The sequence below is a fragment of the Alternaria viburni genome (assembly GCF_023758015.1).
Source record: "Alternaria viburni strain BMP 2772 chromosome Unknown scaffold_1, whole genome shotgun sequence".
In the NCBI taxonomy this organism is placed as follows: Eukaryota; Fungi; Ascomycota; class Dothideomycetes; order Pleosporales; family Pleosporaceae; genus Alternaria; species Alternaria viburni.
The window spans coordinates 1,024,775-1,047,262 of NW_026055770.1; the positions used below are offsets into that span (position 1 = coordinate 1,024,775).

The 22,488-nt window shown below is 51.6% G+C and overlaps 9 protein-coding genes and 1 non-coding gene across 10 annotated transcripts; 6 read left to right on the plus strand and 4 right to left on the minus strand.

Annotated features, from left to right (window-relative positions):
* Positions 1 to 63: 63 nt before the first annotated feature.
* Positions 64 to 1,149, minus strand: J4E79_000377 (uncharacterized protein; the record flags this gene model as incomplete). Its single annotated transcript, XM_049349294.1, has 2 exons — positions 64 to 861; positions 919 to 1,149. 2 exons carry the CDS (start codon positions 1,147 to 1,149, stop codon positions 64 to 66), a joined length of 1,029 nt encoding a protein of 342 aa, XP_049216081.1.
* Positions 1,150 to 1,834: 685 nt separating this feature from the next.
* J4E79_000378 (uncharacterized protein) lies at positions 1,835 to 3,402 on the plus strand (the record flags this gene model as incomplete). Its single annotated transcript, XM_049349295.1, has 7 exons — positions 1,835 to 1,965; positions 2,014 to 2,026; positions 2,092 to 2,134; positions 2,180 to 2,190; positions 2,238 to 2,437; positions 2,503 to 2,772; positions 2,850 to 3,402. The coding sequence occupies 7 exons, from the start codon at positions 1,835 to 1,837 to the stop codon at positions 3,400 to 3,402; spliced, it is 1,221 nt and encodes a 406-aa protein (XP_049216082.1).
* Positions 3,403 to 6,619: 3,217 nt separating this feature from the next.
* On the plus strand, positions 6,620 to 7,797 carry J4E79_000379 (uncharacterized protein; the record flags this gene model as incomplete). Its single annotated transcript, XM_049349296.1, has 2 exons — positions 6,620 to 6,683; positions 6,737 to 7,797. The coding sequence occupies 2 exons, from the start codon at positions 6,620 to 6,622 to the stop codon at positions 7,795 to 7,797; spliced, it is 1,125 nt and encodes a 374-aa protein (XP_049216083.1).
* Positions 7,798 to 8,281: 484 nt separating this feature from the next.
* J4E79_000380 (uncharacterized protein) lies at positions 8,282 to 9,746 on the minus strand (the record flags this gene model as incomplete). The annotated part of the gene is made up of 2 exons (XM_049349297.1): positions 8,282 to 9,462; positions 9,518 to 9,746. 2 exons carry the CDS (start codon positions 9,744 to 9,746, stop codon positions 8,282 to 8,284), a joined length of 1,410 nt encoding a protein of 469 aa, XP_049216084.1.
* Positions 9,747 to 10,278: 532 nt separating this feature from the next.
* On the plus strand, positions 10,279 to 13,361 carry J4E79_000381 (uncharacterized protein; the record flags this gene model as incomplete). Its single annotated transcript, XM_049349298.1, has 2 exons — positions 10,279 to 12,863; positions 13,178 to 13,361. 2 exons carry the CDS (start codon positions 10,279 to 10,281, stop codon positions 13,359 to 13,361), a joined length of 2,769 nt encoding a protein of 922 aa, XP_049216085.1.
* Positions 13,362 to 13,496: 135 nt separating this feature from the next.
* J4E79_000382 (uncharacterized protein) lies at positions 13,497 to 14,609 on the minus strand (the record flags this gene model as incomplete). Its single annotated transcript, XM_049349299.1, has 2 exons — positions 13,497 to 14,256; positions 14,428 to 14,609. 2 exons carry the CDS (start codon positions 14,607 to 14,609, stop codon positions 13,497 to 13,499), a joined length of 942 nt encoding a protein of 313 aa, XP_049216086.1.
* Positions 14,610 to 15,145: 536 nt separating this feature from the next.
* On the plus strand, positions 15,146 to 16,228 carry J4E79_000383 (uncharacterized protein; the record flags this gene model as incomplete). Its single annotated transcript, XM_049349300.1, has 3 exons — positions 15,146 to 15,404; positions 15,458 to 15,798; positions 16,193 to 16,228. 3 exons carry the CDS (start codon positions 15,146 to 15,148, stop codon positions 16,226 to 16,228), a joined length of 636 nt encoding a protein of 211 aa, XP_049216087.1.
* Positions 16,229 to 16,984: 756 nt separating this feature from the next.
* On the plus strand, positions 16,985 to 17,074 carry J4E79_000384. Its single transcript has one exon. It is a non-coding gene; the product is annotated as a tRNA-Val (tRNA).
* Positions 17,075 to 18,481: 1,407 nt separating this feature from the next.
* On the plus strand, positions 18,482 to 19,195 carry J4E79_000385 (uncharacterized protein; the record flags this gene model as incomplete). Its single annotated transcript, XM_049349301.1, has 1 exon — positions 18,482 to 19,195. The coding sequence occupies one exon, from the start codon at positions 18,482 to 18,484 to the stop codon at positions 19,193 to 19,195; it is 714 nt and encodes a 237-aa protein (XP_049216088.1).
* Positions 19,196 to 19,420: 225 nt separating this feature from the next.
* J4E79_000386 (uncharacterized protein) lies at positions 19,421 to 21,064 on the minus strand (the record flags this gene model as incomplete). Its single annotated transcript, XM_049349302.1, has 1 exon — positions 19,421 to 21,064. One exon carries the CDS (start codon positions 21,062 to 21,064, stop codon positions 19,421 to 19,423), a length of 1,644 nt encoding a protein of 547 aa, XP_049216089.1.
* Positions 21,065 to 22,488: the final 1,424 nt, after the last annotated feature.

Genomic DNA, 22,488 nt, shown 5'->3' on the forward strand with positions numbered 1-22,488 from the left:
TTCTGGGATACATCATCAGAACCGTGCGCATGAGTCGTCTGTTAATAGACTTTCACACCCAACCTACTGCTGCTCCAACCACTGCACAAACATCAAACCGCCGGACCCAAGGACCTCAGCCGTAGCCACCGGTTTGCTGTCTTCGATCCTTCCCGTTTCTAGATTTCGGCTATAGACAGCAACGTTCTTGCTAAATTGGTTCGCAATCGCAATCATGGATCCGTCCTTATTCATGTTGAAGTGGCGAGGGTAGTATCCGCCTGATTTGGCGAGTTGGACAAACGACAACCTTCCGTCCGCTGTCGGCTTGAATGTTGCAAGTGAGTCACTTGGAACCTGGGTGCTGTTCTTTGGGTCGGGATTGTCTACTTTGAACACCGTGCCGTTACGATTCGCCGCAACGAGGAACTTGTTGTCGGGTGACAATATCATCTCCGAGGCATATGACACTGGCGGGAGCGTAGTGTTGCCATATGTGCTGACCTCGTCGACCTCGGTGAATTCCAGGCCGCCGCACTCAGGGTAGTCTACTTTGTAGCTGATGATCTTGTTGCTTTTCTCGTGGACGACAAAGAGGTATGTGGTCTTAGAATCGGGGCTTGTCCAGAAAACTGCATGCCGAGGACCGTATTCCGGCTTTGATTTGAGTGGCTCGTGTTCGGTGAGCTGGTGGCTTGCGGGATCGATACAATATACGTGGACTAGATTGGCACCGAGACTAGGGAAGATCATGAATTGGCCTGTGGGGTCGAGGACAGCCTGGTGGATCTGTTCAGGCTTCTCGAAGGTGAAGTTCTGTAGGGATGAGAACTTGTTGCTTCCGTCGATGGTGAAGAGTGAGATTGCTGCCTGGGGGCCATACTATTTGGATTGTTAGTACATGTTCATCAAGGATTAGAAAGAGAGGGTTGTACGTACATGGGCAAGGGCAAGCGCCGTTCCGTTGTTGTAGGATATCGAAGACACCGCTCCTCCCAAAACCGGGCTGCTCGAAATCTTGCTGAGGCTGCCATCAGCACCAACGCTCAACATTGTAAGGTTGGCACCAATTTCTACTTCGTCTAGACACACTATCCTTTCACGACCAAGGGAAGCATCGAGCCATGTGGGTAACTTCCCACACTCATAGCTCTCATGAGTAACCTTCATCGTTTGGCTAGTGTTTTCGTTTGTGCTAGGTGGTAGTTCGAGAGTCTGGATAGCGCCAGGAGTAGTGTCATTTCCATATGATGCGACGAGGAGCCGACCCGCGGCTACTTGTCCTATAGTCGCTAACGCGATGAGTAAAGTGTTCATTGCTGCTGATAATGAAGGTATGGAGTTGTGTAGTAATACAGAGGGACCAAGACTTGTGTGGTTGTAAGAAGAAGGGAGGGCGTTGTATCGTAGGGATTATATTTTGTATCAAAGATCTATGAAACTGTGAAATGCAAAGAGAGACAGAGTAAGGAATGTGAAATGGGTCCTTGTGAATAGATGCGGGGAATCACAACCTTTGTTCTCATCGCGTGTGTATATAGTGATGCGTGTCGCATGTTTCACATTAACCGCCATGGGTCCTGTCAATAGGGATTTAGGTTTTAGTAGGACCGACAGATCCTAGGCACCGAGTTCAGCTCTAAGGGGCGGGTGTTTCCGTAAACGCGTGTGTGAGGGTCTTGATTGGTGAGTGCGGGGTTGAGCGTGAGCTGTGTCTCGGTGTTACTCGGTGATAGCCCAAAACACCAGTCGCGCTAGTGCGTCATGTCGCCATCTCTGCGCGCACGCGCTTGTGCGATGACCTCTTCACGAGTCCAAATGCATGTACGCATGCTCACATGCAGCCACACTAATCATGTCTACTTCCTCTTCCAGTTATGCCAACTATCTCCCGAACGAACTGTTGCTTGAGATCTTGGCGTACTTTGCATCGTGGGGCGAGATCGAGAGGCAAACCGCGCTTGCACGCTTTTCCGCTGTCAATAGGTAATGTGTCGCATTGAGGATCCTGGTCACATGAGCTTACATCAGTAGACAGTGGTATGATGTATGTGAATGCCATGCTACGGGCCATCAAACGTGTTGTGACTAATTTGGCTGTTCGATGCATAGATAGCAGTTCAACCACTATACGAATCACCATATCTATCAGGAAGTGCGTACGATCTCTTTGTACGAACGATATGTCCTTCTGTGCTAGCCCGCATCAAGGTAAGGATATTCCGAGTAGTTGGTGATACATGCTAACCTATCACAAGCCCACAGCATTGTCAAGTCTAGTAAAGTCGCTGGACTTATCCCACATCGTACATCAAGGCGCCAAATCGACAACAGCTAGATTGCTAGGCCGAACGAGATTATCTCTTGAAGTCTTCGTAGCACCTCAAGCTAGCTTTGCAATCAACTGCTGGGCTAGCCTGAGCAAATGCACCCGGCTACGCGTTCTCGACCTGAGCCTGTTGGTAAACCCCAGACACACGATCTTTGTTCGAATCGTAAACTGACATGCTCTTCTAAAACCAGGGTATCCGAATGCATCAGTTTCCAAAGCTTAAACCAAACGATACGGCAACTTGGGGATCTACGCGAGCTTTACTTGCCTCGCTGTTCATCTAGATATGAACCCTCCGCCACACCCGGTGGTCCCAGTATTCGCTGGCCACCTAACCTGGAACACCTCGCTCTATCTGGATCGGTCTCTGGTCAATTCCTATGGGATATGCTACGACAACCGGCCAACTTCCCTCCGACTTTCTCTTCGCTGAGTATTCACCATAGTCCAGGTCTAGATCAGTACGTCAAGACTCTATTGCAACGAGTTCACCGTACGACTGCCACTGGAGGATTGGATGCTAACATAAAGACCGCAGGCAAGGTATCAGACCCCTACTTGACAGCCTATCTGCATCGCTTACGGTCGTCGAACTCCGCGATCTACCAGCCGTCAAACAAGGCCGATTGAACAGTGTACTAGACTGGCTACCAAACCTCGTCTCTCTAACCATAGCACTAGACTACATCGACAGTCGATTCGGAAACATGCCACCAGATTTCTCACCAGCCCGATGGCAAGAAGCCAAGCCACTATACAAACTGACTCTCCTCGCTTGTGGACGGACGGGTGATCCCTCACGTAGTTTCACGATGACTGATCTCTTCACCTTAATAGACGAACGGTATCTAGGCCGTTTGCGCTATCTAAACATAGGACATAGCACGGAGTGGCAAATTGAGGATGAAGTGCTGGGCGCACTCGAGTCCAGTGTATATGAGCAGGACAAGGAGAGTTGGTTGGGCCGCAGATGGCACTACGAAGACGTGGATTTCACGGATACGAGGGGTTTGGAATACGAGCAATGGATCACAGACATGGCGATTGGGAGGGAAATGAGACCTCGGTTTCGGCTTTTGAGGAATCGATAGTTGAACTGCTTGATGATACTCAGCACTTGCTCACGTTCTCATTCTAATGTATAGTTCAACGCATTACTCATTGAGCTGATAATTGAATATAAGTTAGCACTCCTAGTCACATGTGCTACTCAGAAAAGAAAACCCCGAAGACAGTGTATCGCGAAGCCTAAAGTATACCCAAACCATCTAAGACTGACAATAATGAAAAGGATGTAACACTCAGAAATACATTTTGGTTCGATCGCCTCCTTGTGTCCCCAATTGCTCTCCCTAGTCGTCACCCAAGACAATCCTTCTTCTCCTCCAGCCACTCAACGGCCTGACGCTCTCCCTCTCCACCTCTCTCCCGCCAACCCTATGATAGCTTCTCCACTTCTTCTGCTCGGTCTCCTTCTCTTTCTCCTCGAAAGGAGAGTCGCCCCAGAAGCTATCTCGTCGTGTACGGGTCCTTTCCCGTGAGGTAGACCGCTCACGAGACTCCCAACGCTCATCCACCCACCACTTCTCACTACGATGGAAAGGATCGCATGAGGGTGAGAGAAGCGAGAAAGTATGGTGATGGTGCGACGAGTGTGGACGGCTGAACTTAGCGTTGATGCCGAGGCGGAAAGCTTGGTCGTCTGGCTCGGAAGAAGCGGCGCGGTCTGAGGAGTATTCGTACGTACGTCGTGTGTCGTAGCTACGGCGTCTGTTCTCGTCTTCCGCATCGTTTTGGGGGCGCCGAGTGTCAGTCCAGACGTTGAAGCGCTCGAGTTGAGAGGGCTGATCCCGTACTGTTAGGGAGCGGGATGACCTGACTGGCTTATGGTTGGACGAGTAGGGGTAGTCATCATGGCCATCTTCGTCATCGAGATCTGAGAGTGTGATGCTCCGCCGGTGTTTGCTGGAGTCGTGATGAACGAGAGGACGTGAGTAGTAAGATTCATACTCTGGAGTGCGCTCGCGGGTGCGAGTACGCGTTAGGTGCAGGTATGACATAGTCGGCTGCCTGGTGCGGCTGATTAGTCAGGCCTTGAGATGATGACTGTGATTTGGTAGGTATGGAATGATTGTAATGACAATGCTCAGGAGAAAGTTATGCGTTTTGCAATGTCAATGGATTGCAGGCACTTATATTCGTACAGGTGAGGACTGGAGAAGTAAGCCCACTGTCCTCCAGAACCCTCTTATATTATCTGACGAAATGTTTCAACTGCCTAGACGACTTAGAAATCACCTTGTTTGGCTAGCATGGGCTCCATGAATTTCAACGTGCACCGCCTCTTTTTCTGCGGCTCGATTGTGGCTTGTGCAAACCGCTCCAGGATTTGATTGGCTGCGCCCACTGTCGGCGTGCTCCGCGTGAACGATTATTTACCGATGAGTTCCTGACCGCCAGAACATTGAGGCTTGAATGGAGTCTTCAGAGTTGCCTAAGTATATGATCCTAAGGGCCCCTGCAGTGTGTATCGTGGAAGGGTCATGGCAGCTGAATGTGCGGTCGCCACTACGAGGCTATGACAATGTGGAGGTGTGGGGGCCGAAAACACGACGGTGAACGTTGGGTTTGTGTAATCAAGGTGCGAAAACGTAGCGGGTAATCTCCGATGTTGAGCTGGATGCCTACAGCATAACTCCATGTTGTCCCGATGTCTATGCTGATGTCTCTGGTTATTCGCTCTCGTGGGTACCTCGCCGGTTGGAGCTTACGACGCTCAAAGGGTCATGCGCTTTGGATGAATCATTGTTTGGGTCAGGGGCTCCTTTTTCAGCCTTCTCGTTAGTAAGGTTTGGTCAAGAACAGCGAGTATTGGTATGACGATGTCGCAATTGAGAGATGGGCAGTGAAGAGCATGACCAAAATTATGATCCATGTAGGCGATGTCCTTCGTCGCAGTGGCAGTGACTCATCGGTTGCGCACTTGCACGTCGTAGTCATTCGGATATTGATGTCTCCTAATCCAGGAGGCCTGCAATAAAGACTGACCAGGCGGTTGACGCACACTGATTGAAGAGCATTGGGAATCTTCCCCATGTGACCCTTACGAACAAGTGTGCTGCCTGGGAGGTGCCATTGTTGGCCAGCCACACAGATAACGTCACCCAAAACCTTCGTCCTGTTTCTCACGGATCTTCGCTGCCTTCTCGTTCGGCTCATCGCCTCGTCGACTGCCTACGCAGCTCTTGTACCTTTCTCTCTCCAGCTATTCCTGTTGCTTCTCTTAGCGCTTCTCACGAAACAGCCTTATCTGCAGGTTCGGATTTCAGCGCAGTAGTCAAATTAATTAGACTGATTAAACGTAGACAGTATTGTGGCTTATAAACGTCAGATTAGAAGCCAGACGGTTGGCCTTACATCGGTATACAAGATAAAAGCCGAACAGGTCTACAGACTACATAAAGATAGAAACTTGCAAAGCAGGTTACTTAGCGTTAATGTAGGCTCTAGGGTGTTAGACTTTCATTAGGTTAGTGAAGGCGTAAACGTACTGACAGCACGTTCGGGACTGGGCTGTTAGTCGCTACGTCTGCGTGTGTGAAGAGACGGAGGCAGCGCTTGAGTATGCATGCGCTATACCAGCCTGGTTACAGGATCACACAGGGCACGAGATACGAAATCAATCGTGATTCATGGGTCGCAATCAACAATTAGAGGTCTGTCGTGGAGGTATACAATACGGTACCTAGGTATGTTCGAGGATATGTGTGGGTGTGAGCCATTGCGTATGCTTCTAGAGCGTAGTGTATCCGAGCGTGCTGAAAAAAGAATGGACGTCTTCGCGTTCCCTTGAATTCGATCCTTCTCGTTGGTGGTATAATTGCATCTAGACGCTTGTGCATTGGAGAGGCGGAGGGATTCGATGCCGGTCAGCTGCAACGCGTTCTTTGTACCGCCACTGCCGCGATAGTGCATGCAAAACACCTGGAAGCGTCGCCATATAAGGCAGGTATGGGTCCTAGTGCTGATGTGAATCTTGGAGGATCGCTGAACCGTCGCTGTCGTTGGTCGTAAAGTTGCAGCGTGGTGCATGAGACTTCGGAGATTGTGACAACGCCCGGCAGCGCTTGGCGTGCTCGTCGACGTTCGGCTAGCCACGATGAGGCTTGCCCTGCGGCACAGCGCGCGAACTTACTCACTTCGAGAACATGGCGGGACGCAAGGGGCCTGAGTGTCTGAGGGCGCTGGAGGCTCTCGCTGTCTCCTTACCAATGCCAGATTGACGGCATGAGGGAGCGCCGCACCGACATGTACCTTCCGCCAGAGCTCTTGACGCTATTATTTCTAGCGAACGCCGCAGCAGCTGTCCCTCGTGCGCAACCAACATCGTACCAACTTGAGGGCATACACGCTGATTGCAAACAGAGACCTCTTTCTTACCCAACGTCACCGAGATTGCTCCCACCCAACAGTCGACCGTATCGATCGCGGCGCAGATAACAGAACCGTCCGATGCCACTGCTACCGAGAGTTCTGTAGATCGGGTCGACGTGAAGGTCGAAGTGTGTACTCTCGACGCCAGCAGCTGTTGTTCTATCGATCCGGGTAGTTGTGGTGGCTTGCAATGGATTGTTCTTCCGTCTGCCACAGGTTGGGGACTGACGGGTCCAGCTACCGATCGCCTCGTGACACTTACTCCGACCGCCACGACTGTCACGACGACTCGGCCGACCATCCTCAACCTCGACACCAGCGTCCTCGTATGGGGGACCGAACAAGAAAGCGAGGGCAGTGCTGGACAGCCGGGCCTCATCATAGGACCGAGCACAGTTAGGGCTTCGAACACGATAAGAGAAGGACCCGGTGCTACAGGATCGGCGCAACAGCAGATAGAGCAGCACAGTCTCCTACTGCAGATAGTCTCTCAGATTGGGCGCGCACCATCGAATGTGCAGCCAGCTCAACCCGCATCTCCTGCGACAGAAAACCCTGGTCAAACTGTAGCGCCCATCGATAACCATAATGGAGGTGATAGTGCGCTTGCCCAGCCAGCAACCACTCCCGACTCTGGCATGGCGAGCAATACGGACATGATATCTCCACCACAAACAGCGCCAGCAGTAGCCATTGGCGAATTTGTATATGGAACACAGACGTTAACGCTTACGGCTGGTCTTAGCACCAACATCGGGAGCAACTTCTTCCCTACCTTTGTAGGATTAACGACTGACGCCGAAGGTAACACTTTGGTCTCGGTCTTTTCGGACGGAACTGCTGTCATTGCCACTGTGCGTGTTGCGCCTACTACAATGGTTGTACCAAGATCTGGCTTCGAAGCAAGTACCACTGATGCTGCAAATCCTGGTGAGCAAACTGGCGGTTTGGCTACTACCTCCAGCAAGGAGGCTGGAGCAGGGAGGAGGCGTAAACTGGAGTGGTGGATGGGTGCCGTTTTGGGCGCACTTAGCTTCGGAGCGATGTTCTAGTAACAGGTGACATGAGCATTCGATTCATGCCGCCCTAACATAACGATGTTCTAATGAACAATAAGTCGCGATCATGCGCGCAATCACCTGTCAAACTGCACACTCATAGATTCCCGAGCCTCCACCTTAGACAAGCAAGAAGCTAAACAGGCCTGCAGCCTACATGAAGATCATGATGTATAAAGTAGGTAACCTTACGTTAACGTAGGCTCTAAGGTGTTTAGTTTTTTCCTTAGATAAGGTGCCTCTGCCGTGCCCTACTACTTGGTCCACCGAAGCCGGCTCCGCTCTCTGTTGTCTCTTGCTCGCGCTCCTGGCTGAATCCAGCATGTGAGAACCAAGAATCGAGGCTGGAGAAAAGGTGATAAATTCAATTGTGTGTGGAGGCGGGAAGGACGGTAGTTCATGTCAGATACTGGTTGTTTTCAATGCGTCTTTCGATAGTAATATTGTCTATGCACTTGCTGTCAGTAGATACGGATAACTAACGAATCTTGGTTGTGTTCATTGCTTGAACCCATGGTTTCCAGAAATCCTCAATACCGCGCTCGTAATTCCAACCAGTCCAGTTGTAGTTTGTCATACCCCACGTATCTGGGAAACCCTGAACACCCGATCTGATTCTGTACGAACCAGCGATAGACCACATCATCCAGCTGATGTCGTTATCGATGGTGTACTCTTTCAAGCAGTTTTGTAGTGTGTTGTTGAAGAGTGTCTCGTCTTGCGCACTACCGAACTCGCTCAGGATGACTGGTGTCTCGCGCACAGCCTTCGGGCAGTCACCCGTAATGTTGCAGGCGGCTGGTGCATCAATGCCCAGAGCATTGAAGCCGTTGCGGTAGAAGTTTGCCTTGACGATGTCGCAGGTGCCCGTGTCGATGTCCTCACTCATGCTGTAGAGATGGAGTTCCCAAACAAGCTTATCAGCCCAGGGGTGATCGTCGAGATTGAAGTACACTGGCTCCCTCCTCGCGGCGTCGCGAATCGCCGTGCACTTGTAGCATGGAGCGGTGAGAATGTTCTTGCCGCTAGTGAGTGCTGACAGATCTTGCCCGTACTGCATACCTCCCCAGAGGATGAGAAGATCAGGGTTGGCCTCGTGGATTGCGTCAGCGCCAGCGGTCATATTGCCGACGAGAGTGTCCCAGTTGTAATAGAGATCCGTGACGTTCCAAGATTCGCGCAGCTCGTTGCGAAGAGACATACTAACTACGTTTGGGTGATCCTTTGCCCAATTGGCAACATAGGAAAGACCGCGGCGCCAGTGCGTTGCGTTGAACTCAAGGTCGTCGAACCATGCGGTACCGTCGATGTGTGAGCAGCACCACTGCGCTTTGCCTGTGTGCACATCTGGGCTGATGAAAATGCCTTTGGTAGCAGCGATGCGTGCGATGTCGCTCCAGATCTCGAATCGAGTGGTCTGAGCTGTCCAACCAGGGTTCTTCTCGATGATCTCGTTGGTTACTTTGGTGCCGTTCACATAGCCCAGGGCGTTGATGAGGCCAACCTCGAGTGGCACGTCAACGCCGTTTCGATCGTAGACTTGGTCAATCATCTCAATGGCGTAGCCCATGCGGATGTAGTTGAAGCCAACACCCGCGATGTAATCAAGAATCTCTTCCGCTGACGCCCACTCAAGTCCTTCAGGAACCATAGTCTCGCCTACAGAGGATCTCAGTTTCTTGCAGTGGGGCATGAGTCTGAACTTGATACATACCACTCATTGGCCAGTTAACACCAGCCCAAGTCGTCTTTTCGCCATTGCTATCAACAATATCTCGGCCTCTGGTACTGTACGGACCGTTGAAAGATGGAGACGTGCTGTTCGTTGCCTGTCGACGCGCATTGTACCGGAAAGCAGTGTGGCTCGAAACTTCGGGCAAGTATCCTGCCGAAACGACAGCGCCAGCAAATGCTGTGCCAAGTAAAACGCGCAGTCCCAGCATGGTCAGTGAATTGAGTGATGCCTTGCGGGGTGTGGCATAGACACTGGGTACATTCGGACCTTTATACTTCTCGGTACAGCCATCGTGAACAGCTAACTGGGAAGAGCCTCAATGCCCGTCGGTAGGCTTGCTCAATGTAAGCCAAAATCCGATGATCATCGTCACTTCTCGCCGGGTTGTCGGATAAAAGCTGTCCGAGTAAGGGTACATCCTCCGCATTTGCGGGGAAACACACGAGAAATTAGTACTTGGCAGACTGACGCTCTCACCACGGAGATTCCGCCGGCGCAGAGCCCAGCGGAAGTGTTACGCTTTTCGAACTAACAGGTTTAGCTCGGCTTTTGGTCTTAGGCACTCAAGACTCAGTTTAAGCGTTGCTGTGAGCCATGAAGGGTGCCGTTCTTCGGCTATACCTAGGGAGTGGCTTATCTTATCGACACGTGCAGCGTGTTCCTAGCGCGTTTCTGAGTCCCTTCACGCCAAACGACTTGAGCCCGCCCTCAATGAGACGTCATCTTTCGCACAAACCGTCATGGACGCATTGTTGGAAGGGCTTAACGACGCGCAGAAGAGCGCGGTGACAAGTCCCGCCAATGTTGTTCAAGTGCTCGCGCCGCCGGGGTCAGGCAAGACCAAAACACTTACAGCACGCGTCGCGTACCACATCAATCACGAGCGACTACAACCATGGAACATCATCGTATGCACGTTCACCATCAAGGCCGCACGGGAGATGAAGGAAAGAATCAAGGGTTTTGTTGGAGAGAAACTTGAGGCGAAACTGATTTTGGGTACCTTCCATTCGGTCGCGCGTCGCTTCCTGTCTCGGTACGGTCAAGAGATTGGGATTGATAAGAACTTTGGCATCGCGGATACTAGCGACAGCACAGCAATATTGAAGCGTATCGTTACGCGCCATCAGTACACAGTAGAGCCTGGCCATGCTCGCTCCAGGATCTCCAAGTTGAAAGCCAAGGGCGTCACGGCCGACGACTTTCGCAGGACAGCTAAGAATGTCAACGATAACGAGTTTGCCATGGTATATTCGTCCTACCAGGAACACTTAGCCGCCTCAAATCTCCTCGACTATGACGACCTCCTCGTCCGCTGTGTGGATCTGTTAAGAAAATCACCATCTTGTGTCTCGACGATACAGGCTGTACTCATTGACGAGTATCAGGATACCAACAACATCCAGTATGAGTTGATGAGATTGTTATCTCAGAAAACAAGACGTATTACCATCGTCGGTGATCCGGACCAGAGCATATACAGCTTCCGATCAGCCGAGATCAAGAATTTGCTGCGGATGCGCACTGATTACCCAGAATCAGTTGTGATCAATTTGGAGAACAACTATCGATCTTCGGGATGCATCCTAAGCTCCGCTATGGCTGTCATAGAGCAGGATGAGAGTCGGCCACAGAAGTCGCTGATTGCTACCCACGGTGTCGGCGAGCAACCCACTCTTCGCCATCTTATATCGGCGAATGTGGAGGCAAAATGGATCGTTGAAGAGATACACCGGACCAAAACGCTTACAGCCGGGCTGTTGAGCTTCAATGACTACGCTATACTTGTGCGATCGTCTCCACTCACACTACAGATTGAGAGAGCGCTCGGACAAGCTGGAATTCCGTATCGCATGGTCGCTGGCACGAAATTCTTCGACCGTGCGGAAATCAAAATCATCTTGGACTACCTCCGTGTGATAAGCCAGCCTGAACACAACGATGCGGTAGCGCGTGTCATCAACGTACCTTCTCGGAAGGTCGGCGATACTACTGTCAAGGCCCTTCTCGAAGAAGCAGAGATCAGGAAAGTGACCTTGTGGAAGTTAGTGCTTGACGTGGCTCAAGGCAGGAGAAAGCCGGAAAGCAAAGTGTCCGCCCAGGCGCAGAAGGGTATTGAGCAGTTCGTCAATGTTATCATCACCTCTCGTGAGAAGCTTCTTCCTGCTAAAGGCGAAGACTGCAACCTGCTAGGTCTTATATCGCACGTTACAACCAAGATTTCTTTCCAGTCCTATCTCAAGCAGGCGCACAAGGAGAACTGGCAAGATCGATGGGCCAACGTGGAGGAGCTGGTGAATCAGGCGACACAAATGGCTACAGCAGTCGCCAATGGAGAAGAGATCTCTGACGACGCCTTGCCAGCAGTAGAAGGCATCGAACAGCGGCACGACACTGCAGCTGATATCTTGTCCAAGTTTCTAGCCAATGTCACCCTCTCGAGCGCGGCAGACCAGGAGGGCAGTGAACTAGACCAGGTCACCATCTCCACCATTCACGCAGCAAAGGGTCTTGAATGGCCTGTGGTCTTCATGCCTGCTGTTTACGACGGATCCATCCCCCATTCCCGAGCGGACGATCACGACGAAGAACGGCGCTTGCTATATGTTGGCATGACTCGAGCACAAGGCTTACTGTACTTAAGTTGCCCAGTCAAACAGTCGGGCCAGGAGCAGACGACACTTTCGAGATTCATATCGGATCGGAAAATCCAAAAGCTTTTCAGCAATAGAGGGCCAGATCTTGCATTTAAGAGGAGTACCGTACCAGAGTTAGCCCGCATCCTTCGCAGAGAATGCCCATCATCTGAAGATATGAAGACAGCTCTCTGCTTGTTGGAACGTCCAGAGGATGACCAGTACCCAACGACTCGGGAGGAGATTGACGGAGATGACCCAACATGGGCCGCATACAGTGGCAAAACCAACGGTGCTGGGCTAGACCAATCTTTCAAGCGGCGTAAGTTGGAATCGTCAAGCTCTCTGTCTAAAGACTCAGTAGCATCTACGATGAACCGAACGTCTGCTTTCTCGACAGCGACAACCACGATGCAGAGTGTAAAAGCCGGGTTCACTAGCGCACGAGATCTTGGAGACCTACAAGCAATGCAAAGAGAAGCAGAGCGGATTCGCACTCTAGCCAGTGCTCAATACGTCGAGGCTGGTAGAGAAGTCTACAAGGATGCGAAGAAGGCAGAAGCAAAGCCTGCGCGCGCAAAGGTTGTCAAGCCACGTGCAACTGGTCAAGGTTCCATTACGAGTTTCTTCAAGCGATCAAACAGCACGCTGTCTGAGGAAACCGAACCACCGCCATCTTTGGACGCGCCGTCTTTACAACGCTCGCAGTCTTCGTTTGCAACCAATACTCCACTCTACGATATCTCCAACACTCAGCCCGCTGTCTCACGTCCACCACGTCCATTCCAGCCCCTTTCGATACCCAGTCACAAAGTTACAACCCGACCTATCCTCACCAAGCCAAAACGTGCGGAGCCAGAACCTGGGATGGAGAACACGCGGTACGTTCTTTTGTCCAGCTCACCGCCTAAACCTGAGGCGGAGAATACATACCAAGCAGAGAAAGAGCTCGGAGAACCGGCAAGTCCAATGAAGCAAGCATCGTCATCTTTTAATTCGGCAGCGGGTTTCCGTCCGGCGTCGACATTTCATACAACATCAATGAGTCAGGTACAAAACCAGTCGGCACAGAGGAAGACATTGGGCGCGAGGAGAAGCATGCAGCCGTGGAGTGTAAAGCACAGTGCTATGCCGAAGCCACGGTCATCTTGATGTACGTTTGGAGGGCCTTTCGGTTTTTGCGATAAGATGGATTTTGGTTGCATGGATCGGCGTTACAGCGCTCAGTCACGTTGTTCAGCGGCATCGTAGTCGTTGGTTGTTGTCTGTATTACTATATTTCAGTATGAAAGGCCCATCATGCTATACAAATCGATTATCCCCTACAGCACTGCGAAAGCACTGCAGTACGATACACTGCTATGCTGCACACCCTCCACCAGACTGCTCCTCTCATATCGCAGGAACTTGAACGTGCCCTTTCCTTCACTTAATTCGCGTAGCTCACCTGCCTTCTCTACCGCGGCCATGAACAGGCCGATCGGATGTCTTCCGCACACGGTGTTGCCCGTCTTCTTGAGCTGGTCTAAGAATCGTTTATGTGACCTACTCTCCACAGCGTCGATACTCTCGTGATCGACAGCGGCAATGCTTTCGTGTATGGGGTAGTCGCTCGGCACAGCAGAGCTTGACTTCAGGTGGGTTGCCGCTGAACCGTCGGGCGGCTGGTAGTACGTGTACCGGAAACGGGACCCCCAGTGACAGAAGTCAGATGAGATGACGAAGACATTGTGGGGATCGAAGAGGTAGGGAGCGAGCATAGAACCATAGTACGCTTCGAGGGCTGCCTCAGTATTGCCGACCATGATGGGAACCAGAGGAACAGATTTCGAGTCGTTCTGGAAGCTCGTGTTCTTGAGCGACAACATCTTGTAAATGTAGGGCAGGTGCATCTCTAAGCTGTGTTCGTCCTCGTCGGTTCCCTTTGACATGATTTCCAGATCCCAGTCTTGCTGTATCTCCTCCACCAGGTCTCTGTCTATCGTGAGGTCGCCGAGCGGTGTACGGTACTTGTCGCAGCCTGTTGTCGCAGCGCCAGCGAGATAGTAGTGGTGGGAGGGGCCGAGGAGGAAAACACGTTTGCTATAAGCCGTCAGTATATCACTAAACATTCGCTTCATAGTCTTGCACCCACGCATTTGCCCAGTCAGCGCTCTTGTAGGCCCATGCAGCAGCAGGCCCTGAGTACGAGTATCCGGCATGCCTGCATGTCCATGAGCCTCGTGTTCTCTATAGCTTCTTCAGGGAGCCTACGGGGCGATGATAGCTCGCGCATCCGGCGTCGGTATTGAGACTTGGCCCTGCTGTGAGGAAACGGAGCCGATAGGCGTGGTGGTAGCGGGAACGTCTGCGAGCCAGCCGTCGAGTTGCTGCGATAGGAGCTGCTTGTTGTCCGTATACCAGGAGCCGGCGTGGGTGGCTTTGCGGGTGACCATGTTGGGTTTCGGGTATTGTGCGACGGAGCGGGATGCGCTGCTATATACCTTGGGAGCTGGTATCGTGACGTTGTATCGAGTAGTTGGTGTTGGGCGCGTGAGGGGCAGTGGGGTAAGCTGAGCGCGACCTTCGTACAGCCGACGTAATGCCTTTGCCTGCCATCATCGCCTGCTGGGAATGTGCAAGGGACATCTCTAGACGCCAGATACAAAAGCCCACCAAGCCATGCTCCATGACGCCTGCTGCAACGAGTGCACAGCAGGTCACGTGTGTATGTTCGGTGATGTTGCCCAGGTGCCCGGTCGGAGGGTAGTGATGCAATTGCGATCCCGACACGCCATCACGCGACGCGCTCGCGCCGACAATTCGCGTCTCCCAGGCCAGCCACTTAGCATCATCACTCCCCGTTTCATCCCATCTCGCTCTCCTTTCGCATATCGCTTACGAACCCGTAAACAAACATCCGCCGCCTTGCACACACCACAAATAATACCCCATCATCCATCGCAACCCGTCAACACTTCAATCCGCAGCCATGGGCCTCAAGCGCAAGCACTCCTCCGACGACTCGCCGCTCTCCATGTCCAGCTTCGGCGCCGTCTCCACACCGGATGCGCAATCGCCCATGTCTTTCATCAAGGGCTATGACAAGATGATGGATACACATGCACATGTGACCTCGAGATCCAATGGCTGGGACTTCATAAGCGCGAGTCGAGTCAAGAGCAACGATTGGGGCAACCGCACACAGAAGCGGGTTCGCGACAACAGACCCGACGAGCAAGCGATACACAGTAAGGCTTATTGACTCGGTGATTCGAGCTTCTAGTTGCTAATCGTATCCCAGAAAACACGCTGAACATGCTCTTCGCCGCGCAACGTGAACATCCAGAGGCCGCGCCCATCCCGTCCGACGCTCTTCCAACACACCAGCCATCAACTTTGGCCTCGTCGAAACCACAAAAGTCTACGCTGCATTCTTTCTGGAAACAGCTACCCGCGCCGCCTGTTCAACCCATCTTCTCAATGCCTGTACAGCAGGACCAAGCTTCCTCACAAGTACCCCGATGCGAAGACTGCGATACACCATTACATGGTGAGCGAGACGAGATGGATGTAGACATGGATATGGACATGGGTGGGGCTGTGGCGCATAGTCCTTTTGCATGCAGCGACTGTGGGCGAAATGTGTGTGGGACTTGTGCGATTGTGTCATCGACGAGGCATTGCCTGCAGTGCGCGACCAGTGGAAGGAATTTGAGGCGGTGGTGGTAAGAGTGGAGTGTGAAGATAGTTGGATGGTGCATAGCACGGTCATTGTGGGCAGCATAGGTTCCTTAGCATTGTTGTATAGCGAGGCGTACAGGTGTCAGCAATGGGATCACGCGCTGGCTAGATAACGGTAGTATACCCCTTTTATATTCGTCATTAATTCTAGCTAAACATATGATACAAATTCTACACGATCTATCTCTGCACATGTGCAGAAATCTCTCAGACTTGACCGAATTTCAAGTAAAGCATAATACAAGGTACACGACAGTTCATCACCGTCTCTATTGTTCTACATAAAGCTTCCCAGGCTCAAGACAATGAGTACCTCCGCAGTCTGGTTTGAGTTTTGTGGAAAGCGGCAGTAAGTGCCGCGGCATTGGTGCAGGTGGTGTGAGAACAACAAGCTCTAGCTCTAGAGAACGCGAAGTAGTGTGAGTAACACATGCTCGCAAAGTGAGAGCGTGGTATCTAGGTAGCATGTACTTGGACATACCTTATACAAGGAAGAAACTAAATAGCTGCTTTACTGTCTACATTGTCTTAGAGGATATACAAACTTTAACTAAATAGCTACTCTGCTGTTTACATTGCCTTGGGGAATACACAAACCTTAACTAAATAGCCACTCTGCTGTCTACGTTGCCCTAGAGAATATGTACACTTTAACTAATTAGATTGTCTGCTATCTACATTGCCTTTAGGAGTGTGTAAACTTTGACTAAATAGATACTTTACTGTCTACATTACTATAGAGGTTAAAGTTTATATACTCCCTAAGGTAATGTAGACAGCTACTACTACTAGGTCTATTCCAGCCCGTTCTGACCTCAATATTTGAGTATGCAGGCTACCCTTATTCCACGAAGTGGAATAATGTAGACAGTAGAGTAGCGGTTCAGTTTCTTCCTCGTATAAGGCGGATATTACGACGAATTGCAAAGAAGCGAATTTGACACTGACCCCACCAACCCCGCTGTCGCCATTCATCAGTCCCGCGCATGGGCTACCTTCGCCAGGTGACCCAGTTAGCAGCATTAGGCATTGGAAATAGTGTATATAGCAGTGTTTTTTCAAAGTTCTTCCATCAATCGTCTCTCAAGCGAGCGTAGTCTAGTGGTCATGATGTCTGCTTTACATTCTAAATGTAAAGTTACGCAGAAGGTCGGGAGTTCGATCCTCCCCGCTCGTATGAGCTATTGCATCATTCTTTTTGGCTTTTTAGGGTGCTTCTACAGCTGTCCTAGACGTGTGTGGTTGTGGACTCCCCTTTTTGCAATTTTGCCATCACCAACACGTCGAACATCACCTCTTGCCCTGGGTCAATTCTGGCCTTGCTTGAATCCAATAGATACGCGCATATACTGCATGTCTTGTACTTTTTAAATACCCTGTACGTCGTTCCTGGCGTCCTGGACATTAGTGAGAAGTTTGCCGAAATCGGTGACTTGGACCCCTCTTTTTTGACTTTTGCGAACATGATGCCCCACCACTTTGTGGGCTTGCTCAAGTCTAGGCGTCATGCTTCTTGACGGGGCAGCTGTTCGTTTAAAAATGATACAGACAAAAACGTCGGATTGATCGAGTGCAGTCTGAGTAGCACGTTGGCTGCTTTATAAATGATGTAGCGGGAAACCTTGCCATATTGCACCATTTGAAGCATCCACAGGTTGTGTAGTGTACGTTGATCCACCATTGTAACATCATGGAGCATGCGCTCATTCGATTCTAGGTAGTGGTTATCACTTCAGATTTTGACTTCATCAATATTCTGATAACCCCGGTTCGGTAAGACATTTCCTCTGCTGTGACCTCAAGACTTGTTCCTAACGTTGAGAAGAACCCGGGCACGACCTTCAAGACTTCTTTTTTGCTCATCGTTGGTTCCTTTTGTTCTTTGCATATTCTACACAGAATGCATTGTTATCAGCAAGCTGTGTTCTATATTTTAGATGCCAACTGTATTAGATCTTGTGCTCGTCAAAGCAGAATGCAGTGTGTGTAGCTCCAGGACGTAGTACACCGGCGTACTTGGGATGCGATCTAAGTAACAAGCTCCATCGTGCCATCATCCTGGGTTTGCCCGTAGACCAGTGCCATGTGGGGTTCGGGAACCTTGTCTCTCGCAGGTATTCATAGATACATTGTGTCATGGGAGTGATAGCATGCTTCGCGGTGCAATTCGCAATGACCATTACTATAGAGGAAGCGACCACACCTGCTATATCTTCTAAATGAGATGGGAACCTCTTGTTTACATCTTCTCAATTTTTTTGTGTCTCCACGCGTAGATACTACCTACCTAGGTACCTAGATCTGTAATTCTATACCACGTCGTAGCTGTGTAGCATCTCTCAGCTTTATAGAGTGTTATTCGGATTTGCAGTCGACGACCGCATCATACGAGACACTCGTAAAATCTGATAGTGATTTAAACGTCTGGGTTTCAACATGCTGTCAAGAAACCCCAGGTAGCCATGAATGGTCAGTAAAAGAATGGTGTTGGGTGGCACCGTCATGTCCGCATGGCAGGCTTAACTCCGGTGAACCTCAGGCTCACCACAGCCCCATCTCACCAACCCACCATCCACCACCCACAATGTCACACACGCTCTTCACCAAAGCGCCTTCGCTGCGCAATGTAGCCCAACGCTCCGTCCCGCGCCAGTTTCGCGCCTCATACCACAGACAGTCCTCCCCGAAGATGGCATCCGGCGCCGCGCCCATCCGCACTCTCCTCCGCCAGACGACGCTCCGTGCAAGCGCAATAGCAGCGCAACGGACGTCCTACCCGGTCACGCAACAATTCACCTACCAAACCTACTCACAACAGCGCTCACGGTCGCCTTCCCCACCTCCACCATACCAAGCACGCAACACATCCATCCTAGCAGCGCCAAACCAATGGACGCGCTTCACCACTCCCTACAACACCCTCTCCGCCGTCCGCACATTCACTTCAACGCCATGCGCTAAATTCGCATCCGCCACGTCATCAGCCCCATCCTCGCTATCTCCAGAAGCTCAACAAGCGGTTGAGGAAGCGATCGAGGAGATACAAGAACTCTACGGCACGGCCAAAGACGAGTTTGAGATCGCGTCTGAGGAGAGCGAGAAGAACACAACGTATGCGCCTGACGACCGGGCTGCAGCGAGGGAAGAGCTGGATAGGTTGCTCGAGTACTACAAAGGGGTTGTTGAAGGTGAAGATAGGCCGGTCGCAGATGAAGTGAAGAGGAGGGTGGGGCAGAGGATTAGGGAGCTGGAGAATGCCGTACTGGCTATGGAGGAGGCGGCTACCCATGGCGATTAGATTTTCCTTGCACCATTACCAACCAGAGAGGCAATTTTACATCACGGTAGAGAACATGGAAGTACACCAAAGGGGTATTGCTCAAGGTTGTTGTTGTTGTAACATATAGTCCCAGTCAACTCTATGAATCGCTAATTCTTTGTGGATATTTCATGATAGGCTAAAAGCTAGCTACTGTCACGCCAAAACGCCTTCCTGTCCTGTGTAATACCGACTAAGCGGTCGCTACTCAAACCTAGTCTGACTGGCTAGATACTCGAATTCTGGGTGCGGATGTTTGGGGCGTCTCTCTTCCCCTCCATGCAGAATGGCGTCCAGCTCATCTCTGAACTGAGTCGGGTTTGGTCGAAGAGTCGCTGCCTTTGACCGACTAGGCAGTTCCCAATCATTTTTGCGGTTCTTCTCTTCCATCTCCTCGCGCAGAATCTTGACCTGCTTCTTCATCTCTTGCCATAGCTCTAGCTTGTCAAGATCAGAGTCTGGCTCTGAAGCAGGGTCGTATATGTCGCCAAAGGGCAGTCTCCGTGCGAAGTTGGTATGCAGAGTGCCGGTGGTCGATTTCATCGGATCCTGGGGGCCTGCCCACCTCTCTGCATCGCGGTCGGCGTCCTCGACGCTCTTACCACCCCGCGCGGCAATAGCAAGGAGCGACGCAACGAAAGCCTCCTGCATGTAGGCAAAAGAGAACTTGGGCGTAATCTCGGCAATCTTTCCACAGAGCTCGTCGGGGAAGTCGAGATCCTTGTTGTCTTTGAGCTTTCCCTGCCAGAACTTTGCGTATTGCATGCGCTGATCATAGTCAGGGTTTGGGAAGTAGTACTTGCGATCGAAGCGGCTAGGCCTCTTTGCAATCCCTGGGTCCAGCCTGTCCAGGTGGTTTGTGGAACCGACCATCAAGATGCCGTCATTCGACTTTAGACCATCTACCTCATTGAGGAAGTATGATCGCACATGGTCGCTGACGATTGAATCCAGATCCTCAAAGACAAGGTAGCAGGGCGCCTGCTCGCGAGCTTTGCCAAAGATCTGCGCTAACGAGTACTCAGGTCCACCGAAAGAGGTCAGGGTGCGGACGTAGAGAGTGGGGACGGCGAGTCTGGAGTCGCCTTCCTTGCCGCGCTGGTAAAGGCTGTGCATCATGGCCTTGATGCTGATGGTCTTGCCGTTTCCGGGGGGTCCGTAGTAGATGACACCGCGCTTCCATGGCACCTTCAGGTCTTCGTATGTCTGTCTGCCATCGAAGAAGTTCTCCACATCTGCGATGAGCGCCTTCTTCATGTCCTCGTCGAGGATGACGGAGTCCCATGTACTCTTCTGTACGGAGCGGTACAGCTCCGCGCTCTTCTGCCAGTAGCCACCGTCAAAGACCCAGACCTCGTTGTGCAATTCGCTACCCCACTTTGTCGCGTCCTTGATCAACTCATCCACCTTGTGCGACGCGTTGGAGAGGACATAGTGCAGCGTCGGGCTTGGGTAATACGATCCTCCGTCGCGACCTTCGGCAATGTATAGGATCGCCTCCTGGTCTTTCCACTTGTACATGTACTTGCCAAATATGACACGTTCGACCATGTAGCCAGGACTGGGGTCGAGCCTGTGGCTTGGGGGAGCATAGGAGCGCCACTTGACTCCAGGGCCGTAGACGGGGTCCGCGACCGAGTCTTCGAGGGGCGTGACTTTTGCGAAGCCAGCGGATGCGTATGCGAGGAGGTTCAGCCGTCCCTGAGGCGCGACGGTGAGGTCGAGGTTGGGGTACTGCGATCGGATTGCCTCGATGAGGACGACATCGGTGTTGATGCGCTTGCCCGACGAGTGGTCGAAGTAGGAGAGGGCGGCCATGTCCTCCTGGGACGTCGTGTTGTCGGACATGATGGGCAGGACAGACTGTGTGCGATGTGAATGATTTGGGGTGTTCAGGTTATAACTCCCTCACGCGTTCAAATGAGCGTGTCTGCCTAAACCCCGAGTACACCTGGGCAGGCAGCTTGGAGCTTGGAGCTTCCCCGCGCTACCTATCGATCGCCAACCCATTACGTAGCCAGCTTTCTGCCCGGAGACGCGCCTCACCACCTGGGCACCAAACCAAACATCGCGCACCAGCTTCAAGGCGCGACTTGATGTTCCCGACAACGCGCTCGGTAACTTTGACACCGTATTCGGCCCTCCTTTGCTTGCCGATGTCTGTGTTGGTAGCGAGATGCGCCAAGCAGGTGACAAGCCGGCAGAGAGGGACAAGAAACGCCACCTCTCTGCCCATGTCCTCTTTGTTGCGACGTCCTCTCGTCTTTTCCACCTCAGAAGCCATGCTTCGAGGCGCAAAATTTGCCTCGCAACCACAGGAACGTTATAGGTAAGTTGGCATAGTCCAGACAGCTTGAAGTGTATGACCATGGTCAGCCTTGGAGCCTCCAAGGCTCGCTGCTGCTTTAGCCAAACCTCAGCAACAAGTTGAAACAACGACAAACAACATTGGACTTATGTACCTCCTCACACGTACGCTTGTCAAGTTACCTGATGGCTACTGGGAATGGACACTGAGACTCGTCAGTTCTCGGCGAAAAGACACCCGCGACTCCCGGCCGGTGTATGGATAGCAGCGTGCCGGAGGACCGCGGAAACCACTTGGCCCCTCGGTAACTGGCGGGTAACCAGACTGTCTTTCCGCTTTCCCAGACTCTCCTGACTCCTGGCACGCTCTTACGCAGGGTCGAAGTGGAGTCCCCAGATCTTGTCTCTCCACAATCTGGGTGGACCCTTCTTCCTCGTCTCCGAAACCTTCTGGCAGTGCGGCGGGACCGTAGCCGATCACCTCAGGCAAACATAGGCATGACATATCAGCACTCGTTAACTGTCTGTCGTGTTGATGCGGCTTATGGAAAGACCGGCCTTTCTCTTGTCCCGTGCAATACACGAGGAGCTTGCTTGTTTCATGCAGGTACCACAACGCGCCTCGACGGCGGTATACCTAGATCAATATTGTCGCGAAGCTCGGAACACCCAACATAAATTACAAGCAATAGAACGCACTCTATGTATTAGGCAAAATGATTACTATTCTAGAGAGCTTGTACAACATGCATGTGTGTAACACATGCGGGTTTCGCAATGACAGCAGAGCCTGATCATTACTGGGGCATTTTGTTGACAAAAGCATCCTGAATAACAGACAAACTCTGACACCATTTCCTCAGTACCTCCCACAGCCTCCTGCGCAATCCGCAGAACTTGTCTCGTCTTTGAGCGCCGTGGTAGGCACGAAGCACTCCAAGCAATGCCACCACAAACATTACAGA